The sequence below is a fragment of the Talpa europaea genome (assembly GCF_964194135.1).
Source record: "Talpa europaea genome assembly, chromosome: 6".
Taxonomy (NCBI): Eukaryota; Metazoa; Chordata; class Mammalia; order Eulipotyphla; family Talpidae; genus Talpa; species Talpa europaea.
In genome coordinates this window covers 64,968,958-64,987,145 of record NC_140072.1, presented here as the reverse complement: position 1 = coordinate 64,987,145, position 18,188 = coordinate 64,968,958, and the positions used below count along the sequence as shown (strand labels likewise).

General features: G+C 38.1%; 1 protein-coding gene across 1 annotated transcript; it reads left to right on the top strand.

The window, feature by feature from the left end:
* Nucleotides 1-1,863: 1,863 nt before the first annotated feature.
* Nucleotides 1,864-13,388, top strand: PEX13 (peroxisomal biogenesis factor 13; the record flags this gene model as incomplete). Its single annotated transcript, XM_084235947.1, has 4 exons — nucleotides 1,864-1,979; nucleotides 8,271-8,965; nucleotides 12,369-12,494; nucleotides 13,090-13,388. The coding sequence occupies exons 1-4, from the start codon at nucleotides 1,888-1,890 to the stop codon at nucleotides 13,386-13,388; spliced, it is 1,212 nt and encodes a 403-aa protein (XP_084092073.1). The 5' UTR covers nucleotides 1,864-1,887.
* Nucleotides 13,389-18,188: the final 4,800 nt, after the last annotated feature.

The window sequence follows — 18,188 nt, the reverse complement described above, 5'->3', positions numbered from 1 at the left end:
ATAAAAAAAAGTACACTTTGTATCAAAGATTTTCTGGGGAATTTAAGTGAAATGGTTTTATTTAAATGTATGCTTCTTTCCCTTTGATTTAAAGAATGAACGTTTATTTCTTCAGTAGGTTCAACAGGATAAAGGTATCATGCAAAATCAACAATCTCTTGTCTCTAAGAAGGTCTCAAACATGTTGAGAATTAGGAAATCTCCTGTCCTAAGTAATTTGAAAGGGACTTGGAAAAAAAAAAAGAAAGAACAAAATAAAGCCCTGTACAATGTATATGTGTTAATAATTAATGGATTTATGAAGCTGTCAAAATCATTTTCACCTAGCAACATCCTAGCAGTCTCTCAAGCACATTAACAATAAAAGACAGAACTAAATTATGCCCTAAATTTAGCTGCATCATCTTGACTTACAGCCCTCAAAGGATGGGATTTCATAAGACATCTGAAATCAGTTGTTTCATGGGACTTATCTTTGAAAGCAAGTCCATACTGTAAGGTTTTTGTTGGTTGCCTTTGTTAAGATTTTTGCTTTTCAGTCAAAATAAAAACAAACTCTGAGATTACCATAATAAAATGGTGGTCATGGAGTGAGAGGTGGTAAACAAGTAGGGTAAAAGGGCCAGTTATATGGTGGTAGACAGAAATTAGACTTTCGGTGGGGATCATAATGTACCATAAAGAGATGTCAAACTTTAACGCTGTACACAGGAAACCAACAGAATGTTACAAACCAATAGTTATTGCAGTAAAATTTTTTAAAGAGTTTTGGTTTTCATTTACATGTTTGTTTTACATAAAACTCATAAAAGATACTTTAATTCCACCTGTCGGACGATTGGATAAACAAACAGGGAAGCAGAGCATGTGGAAAAAACACCAACTGACTAGACTGAGTGTCATATCCCAGGATCGTTTAAAACTCATTTCCACCTAGCAGGGTGGCATTCCTCTACCGGGACGAGGGTGGGGTGTGGATTTCCACAGCAGGTGCTCAGAACCTCACTGAACTACCGATACATTCAGCTGTATCTACACTAGAGTCCTGGAAGGTTCACCCCACGTCTAACCTCGAATCTCTCCTTTGGCCAAGCAAACCCTTACCTTACCTTCTTCGATGAGCTCCAAGAAACTTCTCACTCACCCTTCCTTGCTAACAAAGCCGATCCAGGAGGAAAGAAACGATCCCCTCTATCCACACCTCTCCTGCACCCAGTTCGCAAGCCTCCACTTCAGTATCCCCTGCCTCACCTTCTCCCACCACGCCGGAGCCTGAAGTTTAACCCCTTCCGGCCCTCAGAGGGGACAGGGAAGACTAAAGACTACGCACCTATTGCGTCTAGCAATTCTGTTCCCCGAGGAAACGAGAGCTTTAGAACGAAAGTACCAGCCCTTCTCAAGAGGATTAAGCGAACTCTTCCCTATTTGTAAGGAAACAGAAAAACTGCCTGGCCCGCCGCCACACACACACCCACACACACACCCACACACACACACGCACACACAGCCCTCCCCCGTGGGTTTAAGAGTGCAAGAGTGAGTGCGGCAATACTCTGGGCTGCAACTGGACGAGTCCGGGAGAAGCCTCGGAGACACCCCGACGTCTAGGACACAGTAGCCGCTGACAGAAATATCGATGAGCCCTAACCCTCAGGTTTAGAATGGAAACTCTTTTTAGGACAAACAATAACAGAGTTTCCCCTCACCTGATGGCATTTTCGGCCCTTTGGTCCCAGTAGGCAAAGCAAAAAAAGCCGCGTCCCGAGTTCAGGGGTGGGCGGGGCGGAGGCTCGGCGTTCTGCTCGTTGTGCCTGACGCGCTAGGTGCCAGTGTACCCCGGCCGCCCAAGCCCCTGCGCCGAGCGGGAGCTAAGCGGAGCCGGAGGAGATGGCGTCTCAGCCGCCGCCTCCCCCAAAACCTTGGGAGACCCGCCGAATTCCTGGGGCCGGCCCGGGGGCAGGGCCCGGCCCCGCTTTCCAGTGAGTGTGGGATTCTTCAGGCCGTGGTTTTGGTGGGCCGGAGTCGGGACTTTGCAGGAGGCGGTTGAGGCCGTTGTTGGGGTGAGGTGTCCCCTCCCCCTCTCAACGTGCCCCCCAATTTTGAGGGGCTGGAGTTGGAGTCCAGGCGCATAGGAGGGGAATTTCGTAGTCTGTCTGCTGTTTCTGACTTCGCAGCACTTGTTTGCGTCCTTTTCCGGTGAAGTCTTGACCAGCTCTTTGGATCCCAGAGCTTGGAAGAAAGGGGGCTGCTTCATGCCTCTTTGTGTTTGCGCGACACCTTGACAGAACTTCTTGACTCCTATTGAAGTATTAGACTTTCGGTCAGCAGCAGATGACAGTGGCATTTGTCCAGCCCCGGCTCGATAGGAACAAAGTCTCTCGTAAATCTTTTACCAACCTCTGGAGAAGTTGGTGGAAACCCCAAAGATCTCTTTGCGGTTTTCTCTGTTTTTTTCAGTGTAACTCAAGCTCTGGAATAAAGACTTGGAGAAGCAACTTTAAAGTGGCATTTCTAAATCTGAGGCCTATCGAAGGTCTGGGTGCAAAACGTGTGATTTTTATAAGGCCGTGTTTTTGTTTCATTTTAATCAGTATCAAATCGATCTACATTTCAAAAGAGTTTAAAGTGGAATTTTTTAAAAATGAGTTTCACGATCTTGTGGGTTTGTGTTGGATGATCTGGGTATCTTAATTCAGATGAAGAGACTCGGTGTTAGATCATCTACTACTGTAGGTTTTCCTGACACAGAAATCCCCTACATACTGCAACATATTTATGCTTGTTTTAAAGTGTTGTAATCTTTTCTTTAAACGCTAAAATGCCTGAATACAGTAGCTATTTAATTTAGTGATGATAGATACATAACTTTTAATTATGCTGTTAAGCTGAGATGACACTCTGCTACATTTTTTATGAGTGGGTTTGACTTAAAAAAATTTTAAACTGCTCTTAGATCTGTTTATATAAAATAATCCATTTCCCATTTTTTATTGTGAAATAGTTCTTTTCTATTTCTTGAAGATTTATTATGCATACAAGAACTGGGGTACAGGCCAGAGGTGTGGGGGGTGAGAAGATTCACCAGAGACAGAGTGGGGAACAAAACAGGCTGACTGACTGAAAATACGCTGCTGAGAGGATTAGCAGGGGAGACAGGAGAGGTCTGCTGCGCCATAGGGTCACCTCCCTGGCTGGGGCTCAAACTGGTGCTGCAGTGGCTGTGGATAGCTTCATAGTGCTGACGCTTAAACCCTTGTGTGCCAGAGAGAACCCCTTTTGTATTTTTTTTTTAATGTTTATAGAGGTAACATTGATTGCAATACCACATATGGTTCAGGGGTATAGGTTCACACTTCTGCAAATGAAATGTGAAATATTGATAGTTAAAACACAAAAAAAACTTGTGTACTCCCAATTTAAAGAAATACTAACATTTTGCCAGGTTTGCATCAGAATTTTTTAAAAATAAGAATTATAAAAATAGTTCAAACTTCCCATTCTTTCCCCAGTAACTACTGCCCTTACTTGGTGTTTAGTTGAGCAAATAATGTTTTATACTTTACTACTTAGGTTTGTGTGTGTATTTTGTGTATATATATATATATTGTGTCTACATTTACATGTACATGTGTATAAAATAAATATTTTCAATTAAATAGATATCTTCAAAGTGTATGTATCACTTTGCAATATGTTTTCCCACTGTCATTGGAGGTTTACCTTGTTCCTATTTGTAGCTGTAGTTAATTTTAATTGCAATAGGAAATTCCGGTATATGAAAGTGACTATTTGTTCCATTGTAGATATTAGTTGTTACATATTTAAAGCTGCTGTGATAAACATTCGGTGCCTCTCTCCTTGTGCACATTTCCAAGAGGATATCTAATGCATTACTCAGAGTGGAAATCACTTCATAGCAGCATATGCTTATTTTGAAGTACTGTTGTTAAATTGCTCGCCCAAGTGGTTGTATACCACTTTTTACGTTTTCACTAGCAAGGTATTGTCTCTCTCCATTTCTTTGCGACACTCAGTGTTGTTTCTTAATTGTGTATTTGTAGTCTAATGGATGTTAAGAGATTTTTTAAAAGACTTATTTATTTATGCATACAAGAGCTGGGGTGTAGGCTAGAGGTGTGGGGATAGGGGTGAGAGAATTCTCCAGAGATAGAGTGGAAAGCAGAACAGGCAGATCTACTAAAATACACTGCTGAGGGAAGCATAAAGTTTTGTTCCATTTTTTATGATGTGATATAATATGAAGGAAAAAAAATCACCCATGAATTCATTTTTTTAATAAGATTTATTTATGCATACAAGAACTGGGGTACAGGCCTGAGATGTGGGGGGGTGAAAGGATTCACCAGAGACAGAGTGGGGAACAGAACAGGCGATTGACTGAAGTACATTGCTGTGGGGAGCAGCGGGCAAGTCAGGAGAGGTCTGCTGCACCATGTGGGTAGCTCCCTGGCCGGGGATCAAACTCATGCTGCAGTGGCTATGGATTGCTTCATAGATTGTGTCATAATGCCTTGCGCCACCAGAGAGGCCCCATGAGGAGTTGTTCTTGTCAAAATTGTTAACCTGGGCCACCTTGGTGGCGCAAGGGGTTAAGCATAGCACTGGGAAGCTGTCCTCAGCCTCCGCAGCAGGAGTTCTACCCCTGGCTGGCCAGGGAGCTACCCACATGGTGCAGCAGACCTCTCCTGACTCTCCCGCTGCTCCCCTCAGCAGTATACTTCAATTTGTCTGTCTGTCTGTTCTGTTCCCCACTCTGTCTCTGGTGAATCCATTCAGCTCCCACACCTCTGGCCTGTACCCCAGTTCTTGTATGCATGCATAAATAAATCTTTAAAAAAATGTTAACCTGATTCTAATCAAACCTTTAGTTGCAATCTTAAATTTAACTGAAAGCACAGAGAATATAGATACAAGTGAAACATTTTATAATACAAACCCACAATGAGGGCCATTCTAGAAGAAAATGATTGGACTCTCCAAAAAATCAGGGACATTTTAAAAATATGATTGGGCTAGTTTCAAAGAGAAGACAAACAACCAACTACAATGTGCAAACTTTAATTGAATTTTTCTTTTTTAAAAAAAAACTTGGGCCTCCCTGGTGGCACAGACAGTTGAACACCGCACTGTGAAGCTGTCCACAGCCCCTGCAGCACGGGTTCAATCCCGGCTGGCTGGCGAGAATCCCACATGGCGATGCAGACCTCTCCTGTGTTGCCCGCTGCTCTCCTCAGCAGTGTATTTTGTCACTCTACCTGTTCTGTTCCCCACTCTGTCTCTGGTGAATCCTCCCACCCTCCCGTGCATCTGGCCTGTACCCCAGTTCTTGTATAAATAGATAAATCTTTAAAAAAAAAATTAAACGACATTTTGATTTTCATAAATCAAAGGCAAATAGCCTAATTTTAAAAAAAGATTTATTTATGCATACAAGAACGAGGGTACAGGCCAGAGGTGTGGGGGGGTGAGAGGATTCACCAGAGATAGAGTGGGGAACAGAACAGGCGGATTGACTGAAATACACTCCTGAGGGGAGCAGTGGGCCAGATCGGAGAGGTCTGCTGTGCCATATGGGTAGCTCCCTGACCAGGGACCGAACTCATGCTGCATGGGCTGCAGATTGCTTCTTAGGTTGAGTCTTAACCTCTTGTGCCACCAAGGAGGCCCCCTAATTTTTTTAATAGGCAAAGTATCTAAAATTGGTCAATAAGCGCATGAAAACATATTTAATATCATTAGCCATCAGGGAAATACAAATCAAAAATAACAAATATTGGCAAAATGTAGAGAAATTAGGAAAACTTTACCCCCACCTCCAACCCCGTTGCTGGTTAAATATCATATGAATAGTTTTGGAGAACAGTCTGGCAGTTCAGATCCAGGTTATTTAACATAGTTAAACATAGAGTTAGTGAATGACTCAGCTTACACTACTAGCATATATATATCCATGAGATACAAAAACATATATCCAAACAAAAAAATTGAAAATAGGTGTTCAAAACCAGCATTAGTCATAACTGGTAAAAAAGTTTAAACAACCCGAATATCCATCAGTTGATGTATAGATAAGTATAACTTGACTAAAAAAGGAACAGAGTACTGATACATTCATGCTACAACATGGGTAACCCTTCTGACTGACTAGTGAAAGAACCAGTCATAAAATACTGTATGATTCCCATTTACAGAAGATCCTAGTTATTTTGTGGATTCTGTATTAATTCACCTACTTGCTAAAATTTATTGATAACCCCAAAATAATACTTGGGGTACTTCCACAATGATTCGCAGACCATATTACAAAAAGTTAATGATTTCCATATAACAGCAATAAAGTGAAATTTAGAAAGCCGCTATATACAATAGCATCAAAAAATCAAATAATGGGGCCTCCCCTGGTGGCGCAGGGAGTTGAGCGCAGCACTGTGAAGCTGTCCATAGCCTCTGCAGCGCTGGTTTGATCCCAGCCGGCCAGCGAGGGTCCCACAGACCTCTCCTGCGCGGCAGACCTCTCCTGTCTCTCCCGCTGCTCCCCTCAGCAGTGTGTTTCGTCAGTCTGCCTGTTTTGTTCCCCGCTCTGTCTCTGGTGAATTCTCTCACCCTCCCGCGCATCTGGTCTGTACCCCGGTTCTTGTATAAATAAAAATAAATCTTTTAAAAAAAATCAAATAATGGGAATTTTTATAGTAAACTATAAAACATTACTGATACTAAAGTTATTTTTATAAACCATTATTGAAAAAATATTTAAAAGATTAAATGGAGTATACATTGTATTCATGGGTTGAAACTCAATATTGTAAAGAGGTTGATTACCTCAAATTACAGATTCAATGTAATCTTTAACATAATCTCAATGGTGTTTTGTAATTTTAGGATTTGTTTTTGGGGTTTTTTTGTGTTTTTGCTGGTTTTTTTTTTTTTTTTTTTTTTGAGATGGGTATAGAACACCAAGCTCACCTAAAACATATAGAGGGGGCCTCCCTGGTGGCACAAGGGCTTAAGATGAAACCTATGAAGTAATCTGCAGCCACTGCAGCACAAGTTCGATCCTTGGCTGGCCTAGGAGCTACCCACATGGTGCAGCAGACCTCTCCTGACTCACCCACTGCTCCCCTCAGCAGTGTATTTCAGTCAATCTGCCTGTTCTGTTCCCCACTCTGTCTCTGGTGAATCCTCTCACCCCCCACACCTCTGGCCTGTACCCCCGTTCTTGTATGCATAAGTAAATAAATCTTTAAAAGAAAATAAAACATAGAAATTCAAAGGGTCAAATAATCAATACACTCTTGAAGATGAAATATTGTGGGAGGACTTGTTTTATTGACTGTTAAGACCTATTTTAAAACTAACGGTGGCGCAAGGGGTTAAGATGCAACCTATGGGGCCTCCCCGGTGGCACAGCGGTTGAGCGTTGGGTTATGAAGCTGCCCGTAGCCTCTGCAGCGCCAGTTCGATCCCCGGCCACCAGCGAGGGTCCCACATGGCGCGCAGACCTCTCCTGTGGCCCGCTGCTCCCCTCAGCAGTGTATTTCGTCAGTCTGCCTGTTCTGTTCCCCACTCTGGCTCTGGTGAATTCTCTCACCCTCCCGCGCTTCTGACTGTACCCAGTGCTTGTATAAATAAATAAATAAATCTTAAAAAAAAAAAAAAAAAGATGCAACCTATGTAGCTGTCCACAGCCTCTGCAGCACCAGTTCAATCCCCGGCCTGCCAAGGAGCTAATGGCACAGCAGACCTCTCCTTTCTTGCCTGCTGCTCCCCTCAGCATCGTATTTCAGTCAGTCTGCTTGTTCTGTTCCCCACTCTGTCTCTGGTGAATCCTCTCACCCCCCCACACCTCTGGCCTATACCCCAGTTCTTATATGCATAAATAAAAATAAATCTTAAAAAAAAAACTAATAGTTAAGATAGTGCCATTTTAGATGCTAGAATGGACAGATATCTAGTTGTAACTAACCCTGGGGAAATGGGTGTCTTAAAAAAGAAACCACAGATTGAAGATGAAACTATTATTGCCAGCATAAGTAAGCAAAATAGCAGAGTTCAGTCAGCTATTTTATTTTATCCATTTTGTCTTAACACAAGATTCTAAGCTTCTGCATATTAGAAATTAGTTTTTCACCCTCAAGACATCTTCAGTAGACTCTGTCATAATACTTGCTAATATAGAGGCTGTTAGTGTTTACTTTGGATTGAATTTATTATATGCTTAAGTTAAAATTTTGAATCTTTTCTGGTTTTAGATCTGCTGATTTGGGTCCTACTTTATTGACAAGACCTGGACAACCAACACTTACCAGAGTGCCCCCACCTATTCTTCCAAGACCATCACAACAGACAGGAAATAGCAGTGTGAACACTTTCAGACCTGCTTACAGTACATTTTCCTCTGGATATGGTGCCTATGGAAATTCATTTTATGGAAGTTATAGCCCTTATAGTTATGGATATAATGGGTTAGGTTATAACCGCCTCCGTGTAGATGATCTTCCACCTAGTAGATTTGTTCAGCAAGCTGAAGAAAGCAGCAGAGGTGCATTTCAGTCCATTGAAAGTATTGTACATGCATTTGCCTCTGTCAGTATGATGATGGATGCTACCTTTTCAGCTGTCTATAACAGTTTCAGGGCTGTGTTGGATGTAGCAAATCACTTTTCCCGATTAAAAATACACTTTACAAAGGTTTTTTCAGCTTTCGCATTAGTTAGGACTATAAGGTATCTTTATAGGCGGTTACAGTGGATGATAGGCTTAAGAAGAGGCTCTGAGAATGAGGACCTATGGGCAGAAAGTGAAGGAACTGTGGCTTGCCTGGGTGCTGAGGACAGAGCAGCTAACTCAGCAAAATCTTGGCCAATATTCTTGTTCTTTGCTGTTATCCTTGGTGGTCCTTACCTCATCTGGAAGCTGCTGTCTACCCACAGCGATGAAATAACAGGTAAGAGTAGGCAAATAGATTCAGAGACCATATAACAATCTTAAATTATAAGAATAGATTTGTTAAATTAGTATTCTTTAAATGTATTTAAATATTTATATATGTATCTTAATATTTTGATCCAGTTATATTTTCGTTTAAGAACTTCAGAGTTGGGAAAGGAATGTGTAACAAAAACAAGTTTGTTGGTTATTGTTATCTTAATTAATGCTACATATTGTCTAACTTCTATTTATAAGGTATTAAACTTGATGCTGTGATGGACTTACTCCCCCTGTATTTCTAAAACTTATTAATGGGGAAGTAGATAAGACAAATATATAGGTAATTGTGATGAAGCAGAATGATGAGGAATGTGACAGTTGAGGAGATCCTTTTTTGTATGCAAGAATCAGCTTGTGTATTTTTTTTATTCTTATTATAACCCTAAGACATAGGAAATATCTTCATTTTACAAGTGACAAAACTGAGATTCAGAGAATCATTTGCCCCAAGTTCATATTTTTAATAAGGCAGAACCTGAAGCAAAACCAGGCCTCTTTGACTCTTAAATCCTGACTCCATCAGCTGGTATAGAGTGCTGTCAACTTAGAAAAGGAAGCTCACCTTTATTAGCTAATGGCATCTAGAAAGAAACTGCATCTAAGTTAGGTTTTTGAAAGATTGGTACCATTTCATCAGTTAGGTAGGTATTAGAAAAAAAAAAAAAAAAGACGACCAAACAGATGGAATATCTTGAACAAAAGTACATAGGCAGGTAACATGACATTTGTTTGGCAGATACCCTATAATGTTGAAGAGAAACATAATAAGAAATAAGGCTGAGAAATTATGTTGAAGGCTCGTAGTGGAAGATCCATTGAAAGATTTAATCTTCATTTAGAAAGGATGGTTTTTGTTAGTTTTTGTTTTTAAGTAGGCTTGTGACACATATTTGAACAGTGCTCTAATGAGATTGGTCTGCAGTGTATAAGTGTAGGTTAGGGTTGGTTAAAACATGTTGAAATTGGAGGGTAAGATTCATAAGAATTTAAGGTTATATTTACCTTTGTTCCCAAAAGCTAACAGTGCACTTGGTATGTAGAAGGTGCTTAATAAGTCATTTTTAATTTGGGAATATCAGTTATTGTGCTTTTGCTTTTGACTGCAGAAGTGGTTATTTAGGCCAACAGATATACAATATTCAACAGTCTTAGTTACTAGCTAACTATGTTGTATAAAGGAAAAGAAGGAAATACCCTAAACCTTTAAGTTTGGGTTATTAGAAGGTACCGTTTTATTCATTTATCTAATAAATGTGGAAAGCCTGCTACATGTCAGATAGTTTGAGGTTTAAGCAGTAAATAAAACATCCTTTCCCTTGTGACTACCTTGGGGAGCAAACAGCAATAAACAAGTAAGTAAAAAAAAGTTAAGCAGGAGAACCTGGGGTTACAGTGCTCCATATAGTCAGGGAAAGCCTCCTGAGATAGGGGAGTAAGCCATGTAGCTATTTAAGAGACGTGCTTGAGGCATAGAGAATGGTAAAATTGCAAAGGTATTTAAATAGCAGTGTGTCTGAGATGTCATGTGAACAGCAGGATAGTGGAAGTGAAGCAGTGTGTGAAGTAGGAGATGAGGGAACAGGAGAGTGAGTGAAGAATAATAAGCCTTACAGGCATTTGTAAGAATTTGGCAATGAGAAACCATGGCAGTTGTGAGCAAAGGAGTGATATGATCTGACTAAGGATTTTTTTTTTAAAGATTTATTTATTTATTTTTACAGAACAGGGGTACAGGCCAGATTCGAGGGAAGGTTAGAGGATTCACTAGAGACAGAGCGGGGAACAGAACAGACAGACTGACAAAATACACTGCTGAGGGGAGCAGCAGGCGAGATAGGAGAGATCTGCTCGCCATGTGGGTTTCTCTCCAGCCAACCGGGATCGAACCTGTGCTACAGAGGCTGCGGACAGCTTCACAGCACTGCGCTCAACCACCTGCGCCACCAGGGGAGGCCCTAACTAAGGATTTAAAAGGAAAAGGATTTTTGATTGTATTTATTGAGATCATATTGATTTACAACACTATGTTTTAGGAGTATAGATTCACACCTATACAAGTGTATGTTATCACACCACACCTACTACCAAAGTACCTGTAATCTTCTATCATAGTCCAATGGGTCCCCTCCCGACTTTGCTCCCAGTCTCCCACCCTCCTCTTCTGAGAGTCTCAGTTATAGTCAGACTTCAAAGGTTTAGGAGAAAACTTTTTTGCTAAGAGTGGTTTTAGGTAGTCAGCATAAAAGCACCCAATTCAGCAGAGAGTCAAGAGCCCCATTACAGTAATGCAAATGAGAGATGATCGTGGCTTGGCTCTGAGTTACAGTGACAAAGATACTGAAATGTAGCCACATTCTGGATATTTCGTTGAAGATAAAATCACTAAAATAAATAACAGAGAAATCGCATGGAACAGTTGGTTTGTGAGCAATTATCAGTTATTTGGTTAGGGTTATAATGAATGTGGTGTGCCAGTGCAACATTCAAGTAGAACTTGAGAAAGTTTTGAAAAGCACTTTAAAAGAGAGGATAAGATTTTAAGAGGGAAACATTAAGAGTTGTTCACATAGAAGTGATAGTTAAAATACGTGGATGTTATTAATATGGAGGAAAGAAAAGGAGAGGGAATAGGATGGAAATCAGAAAGAACAGAAGTAGAACCATGTTATTCCTATATTATAGAAGTGGAGGTGGAGAGAGAAGTTTCAAGAAGGGGAAGAAGGATGATGCATGGTGGGTGTCATGTGCTATAATAAGATCAAGAACTGTAAAAAGAAGTTCTTAGCTGCTTGGAGCTAGAGTCTGCAAACTGGCCTATAGACCCAATCTGACTTGATCCTGTTTTTGTACAGTCCATAAGCTAAGAATGGTTTTTATATTTTTCAGTAATCGGGAAAGTAAAAAGAATACTATTTATGATGAGAAAATTATATGCATTTCAAATATCAGTGTCTTTTAGTAAACTTTTATTAGGATACAACCACACATAACTGAATTGTTATATTTTGAATTTTGTAAAAAGAATTATGGAAATTTTTTTCTCCTTATAAAATAACTATACAATGTTTAATTTTGCCACACATGACATGCAAAGCCTAAAATATTTACAATCTTATTACAGAAAAAATTGCCAACCTCTGGCTTAAAGGAACTAGAATTTGGAGTTTGGGGAAAAAAGTTCATAATAGATATCCCAGTGAAAATATTGTTCATTTTACACTGTTAGTTATAAACTTCCTTTGTGTTAGTGCTTTATTCATGGTAAATAAATTTATGCAGCTAGCAACCAGTAGTCACTGAAATAAATATATTTTCCTTTTGTAAATTTTAATAATCTTAATTCTTCACTTGGTTTATAGACAATACCAACTGGGCAAGTGGTGAGGATGACCATGTAGTTGCTAGAGCAGAATATGATTTTACTGCCGTATCTGAAGAAGAAATATCTTTCCGTGCTGGTGATATGCTAAACTTAGCTCTCAAAGGTAATGAAATTAAATCAGAATTATCTGAATTTTTAGAATGTGTTATTGTAGTATTAAAAACTGCAACAAAGGATGTTGGTCATTATTAATTAACTCTAAGATAGTTACTAGGATTTCTCTTTCATGTCAATTTAAAGACCTTCCAGATCTGGGGGAGTAGGGGTGGTTGCCCAGTGGAGTTTTTAGGATAATATTTCACTGAGATAAGGAAATAGTTCATTTATATTATCTCTTCCAAACTCAAAACACTTGAATTTCAAAATCTGTTAATCCCTACACAAAAACTTGAGGCAAGCACTAAATGTAACAAAGAAATTATGTAGTGTCATCTAAGCATTCCTATTAGTCTTTGTTTGCTGAGACTGGTATTGCTTTCTCTTTTCATGTGAAGTGTATACTACAGAAACTCCAACATGAATATTTAGAAATTATCAAGTATTATTAAAGGACCTCAGCACAGGTTGTTTATATATGTTACTATGTAGGTGTAACACAAAATTTGCTTAATATTTTACGTAATAATTTTAATATTATCAGTATTCTGTTGAACCTCTAAAGTATGTTGTAATTAAAAGGCTGTCTTTTCTTCCATCAGAGCAGCAACCCAAAGTGCGTGGTTGGCTTCTGGCTAGTCTTGATGGTCAAACAACAGGACTTATACCTGCTAATTATGTCAAAATTCTTGGTAAAAGAAGAGGTAGAAAAGCAATGGAATCCAGTAAAGTTTCCAAGCAACAACAACCTTTTACCAACACAACACTAAATAAAGGAGCCACAGCTACTGATTCTTTGGATGAACAGGAAGCTGCCTTTGAATCTGTTTTTGTCGAAATTAATAAGGTTCCAGTTGCATCTGATTCCACTGGGAAAAGTGGAGATAAACAAGATCTCTGATATCTTTTATGTTTGCCTGCAGTTGAACAGTTCTTTAGAGTACTTTTTAAAATTACTTGTTACAAAGAAATTAATCTAAATCCAATGAAAACATTTGTTATTGGCTATTCCAGGTGTTTTGCTGCTAGAAATTATTAAAGTTATATGCTAGTATGTTGGTCTAGTGACCTGGTTACATTTTACAAGTTATTGGACCATAAGTATGTTTGTATCACCTCAATTTTAAGATTATGGAGACTGCTATCATTTTCATCTTATTTAAAGTCCTGTGTTTATTGAAAGACTAAGATTGATAAACCATAGAATACACAGTTTGCTACAGTAGGGATCATTAATTTTTTTTAATTCTATGTTAATTGACTTGGAATCCTCAGAAATTGAGTGATAACATATGAGAACAGGCAAAAAAGCTGATTTTTTTTTACAACTTAATTAAACTGAATAATAAAAGTTTTCTGATCTATGTTATGTCTAGTGTTGGATTTGCTTTAGCCAGTAATATACTTTTACCCACCAACAATTGATACTGTTACCTATTATTGTATTTTTAAAATGTATCCTGAAAATGTCACTGGAAGCATTGTAAGAGAGATAGTTCCAGACTGGTCAGCCCTAATCGTTCTCTTTGCTACTAAAAAAACTAAAATTTATCTTTCTTACAGATTATTTCCATTTCTTCTGAGGGTCTTATAACTTTTTATCCCTTTGCAATATAACTAGTTTTCATCTTGAATGAATCAAAATATATGAAAGATTTGCTTCCTTTTGCTCCAACCAAGACACAAGTCATTTGTGTTTGTACTTAATGATATAATTAGTTCTAGCAGTAATGATTTTCAGTATTCTCAAATATTCTCTGCTCTGCCTAGTATAATTACTTTTTAAATTACATATTCAGGCTATTCTTTAAATATTGAAAATGTGTTTCATTGGACTCACAATTTTTTTCTTTTAGATTTAGTTTTTACTACTGAAACTAAATAAAATGCTCACTTGCCATTTAGAATATGATGATGCTATTTGACTTGTTTTTTGTTTAATGACATTAAATGCTGTTAAATTTCAGTACACTGAATAGATATTTGCCCATAAAATTGAAACATCTGTATACTTGCTATGATCAAACTACAAAATAATACTATCAAGAATATAGTTCTTTAGAAAAGCATTTACAGGTATTGTTGAAACTTGGAATTTTTTTTTAAGATTGATTTGTTTATGCACACAAGAACTGGGGTACAGGCCAGGGTTGCAGGGTGGAGGTGGAGGGCGGGTGAGGGGATTCACCAGAGACAGTGGGAAACAGAACAGGCAGATTGACTGAAATACACTGCTGAGGGGAACAGCAGGTCAGACGGGAGAGGTCTGCTGTGCCTGAAGGTAGCTCCCTGGTCAGGGATGGAACTCTTGCTGCAGTGACTGCAGATAGCTTCTTAGTGCTAAGACTTAACCCCTTGTGCCACCAGGGAGGCCCCTGAAACTTGGAATTATTTGATAAGGACTTTAAGTATTTTTATCATTCTTAACATAATTTATGTTCACCAGTATATATAAAAAGTATATATACTCACATAGACAAACTTTACTAAAGGCTTCTTGGGAACATTTTTAAAATGGCAGTAAAATACGTAACATTTAAAATACAAACGACCTCGTGCAGAAAAAAATGATAGTAAAGTTTATTTGTCTTATGCCTATTTTTCCTAGGCATAGTCTTCAAGTTGAAGTAATGTTTTCTTATATTTTATTTTCCACTTGTGTTCTACAGTTAGAGGTTCTGCTTTGATTTGTTAGAGAATCATTTGTGTGAATTTTGTTCTTGAAACAAATTCTTGATAAAGCAAATTATTAAATTTATTATTGAGACTTCTAAATTGGAAGAAATGGGAGTGAAATCTTGTGTCCACACTAGGTTTGAAAGGTGAGTCTTTTAAGATAGAATTTGTGACTACTACTGAAGATGTATAGGGAAAAATTAAAGTACACAATGAATAACAATTTCACTTTTCTTAGAGTGTTTATTTTTTGGTTGGTATGCTATATTGTAATATATATCATCTGGCTACTATTTGTATCTGAAAATTCCTTTGCTATCAAAGTTCTGCAAAAGGGATTTAGGACTAAAACAGAGAAATTTTGTAACCTTTCTTATCATGACAGTTTTAGTATAATTTTTTAGATGACATTAAGTGTAATGTTAAGACTCCAATATTGTTATTTTTAGGAACATATTTGAGAAAGAGCTACTTTATGCAAATTACTAACTGGAACCAATTAAATTTTCAATTAAAAATGAATGACAAGTTACAATAAGAAAACATCTTAAACAGCTCAATTTAGAAAGAAAAAGAACTCTTATTCAGAGTAAGAGAACTCTGAATTTTCATGTTTTAGTCTGTCAGTTAATCATAATTACACATTTACTTGAATACCGCTGTCCTTTATCTTGTGCTTTCTTAATGGGGGAAAAAAACAAAAAATTGAATGCAGTTACATTTTTAATTTTAATAAATTGTGAAGTTACTTTTGTTGGACAGATAATATATTAAGCTTGATTGACTTTTAAGATAAACTATTACTCTTTTTGCAGGATTGAAATTAAAAAGTCCTTTTTCATATTGTATATATTAAACTGCTATAAACTAGTATGTCTGCGTTACTTTCATGTGATTTAAAGAAAAGTATTAAACTTCTATTTACAAAACTGGGTTTTGGGAGACCTAGTTCTAATCTGGATACCACTATATACTTACTTAAGAATTAACTCACATTGTTTCAGTTTCCTCATTGATAGCTCTAGGAACAGCTATTATATCTGCCGCATATGAGAATGCTTTTTGAAAAATGTACTCATGCACACTATATATATGTTATATCACAGTCAAAATTATGTAATGGCAACTATATGCTTTGTAAATTCTTCCATGTATATTTAAACGTCTTACATCCTATAAAAATGTTACAAAATATTTATATTAGTCTAGAATTTCAGATACACCCATACTTAATTTAAAAATTAAAATGAATTCACTTATAACTTTGCCCAAAATTTAATTTTAAATTAATTTGCTTAGTACCAGAACAGTCAAATTATAAAAATACAATGGGATATTTATTCAAAAAAAGAAATTTTTTTCCCATTATTTTGAAGTGTTCTTTGATATTAGGTCATTTTTTACTTATCTTATTTGGAAGAATGAACTGTTTCTTTTAAAATTAGCTAACACAAATCCTGTGGGGTACTTACTATGTAATATGCCCTAAGAATAGTTCTTCATATTTAAAGAAATAATATCTAATCTAAGTTTTTTGGATTTTTTAAAGATTTATTTATTTATTTACACAAGCACTCGGGTACAGTCAGAAGCGCAGGAGGGTGAGAGAATTCACCAGAGCCAGAGCGGGGAATAGAACAGGCAGACTGATGAAATACATTGCTGAGGGGAGCAGTGGGCGCGGCAGGAGAGGTCTGCACGCCGTGTGGGACCCTCGCCAGCAGCCGGGGATCTAACCGGCGCTGCAGAGGCTGTGGGCAGCTTTGCAGCCCAGCGCTCAACCGCTGCGCCACCAGGGGAGGCCCTTAATCTAAGTTTTAATAGTGTTTCTGCTCATATAAAATACTGTTTGGTGTTTTAAGGATCCTTGTGCTCAGAATTGTTAGTTTTTTATATTAATGACACCAATATTGATTTAGGAAGACTACACTTTTATTCTGCTTTATTTTTCCAAGTTTTCATCTGCCTGAATCTGTATTCCTCCTTCACCACTTTATTTAATGTTAGTCCTTCCAAGCCATCTTTGAAATTTAGGATTATTTCTTTAAAATACTATGTAATAATATTTTTGTATGTTTTCAATTTTATATAAATGATACTGTGGTATAGATCTAATTTTACTTCTAATCATAAAATAGTAGGTTTTTAAGACTTACTCATGTTCCTTTATATAACGTGCTTCTGATTTGTACATATTATTTTTTTTTATTTATAGAGGCATGTTTTTATTTGTTTGTTTGTTTGTTTGTTTTGTTTATACATGCACTGGGTACAGTCAGAAGCGCGGGAGGGTGAGAGAATTCACCAGAGCCAGAGCGGGGAGCAGAGCAGGCAGAAGGACCGAAGTACACTGCTGAGGGGAGCAGTGGGCGGCAGGAGAGGTCTGCACGCCATGTGGGACCCTCCTCCGGTAGCCGGGGAGCAGCTGGGGATGGAACCGCTGCGCCGCAGAGGTCGCCGGCAGCTTCGCAACCCAGCGCTCAACCGCTGCGCCACCGGGGAGGCCCTGATTTGTACATATTATTCTATTATTCACATGCTATAACTTAGATTGTTCCCATTTTTATAAACTTATACATGTCTTCCTATGCACCTGCCTTTTGTTTGTAGTTTGTCTTTAGTATATATGTCTTAGAGTGGAATGGGTGAATATGTCTAATTTCAATTAACTAATGCTGGATTGTTTCCAGATGGCTGGCTGAGTTTATACTTGCACCCGCAAGATATGAGGGGTTTTTTCCTTCACATCTTTAGCAGCAACGATTTCTGCATATCTTGATCCACAAGACTAAACTGCTAACTGAAAGTTCTATAGCTAGTACAACCACATGGTTTTTAAAAATCAAATTGTAACAAACATAGGAAATAGTAATCTCCAGAAACAACCACATTTTTAGCTACTGATTTCTAAATAATAATCATAAACCAATTTTATGATTTATTGACAACCAATTTTAGCAATAATTCACTCCTCTTCCCCATGAAGAATTTGCCTTACACTGCTATCCACAGTTCTCCTTACCCC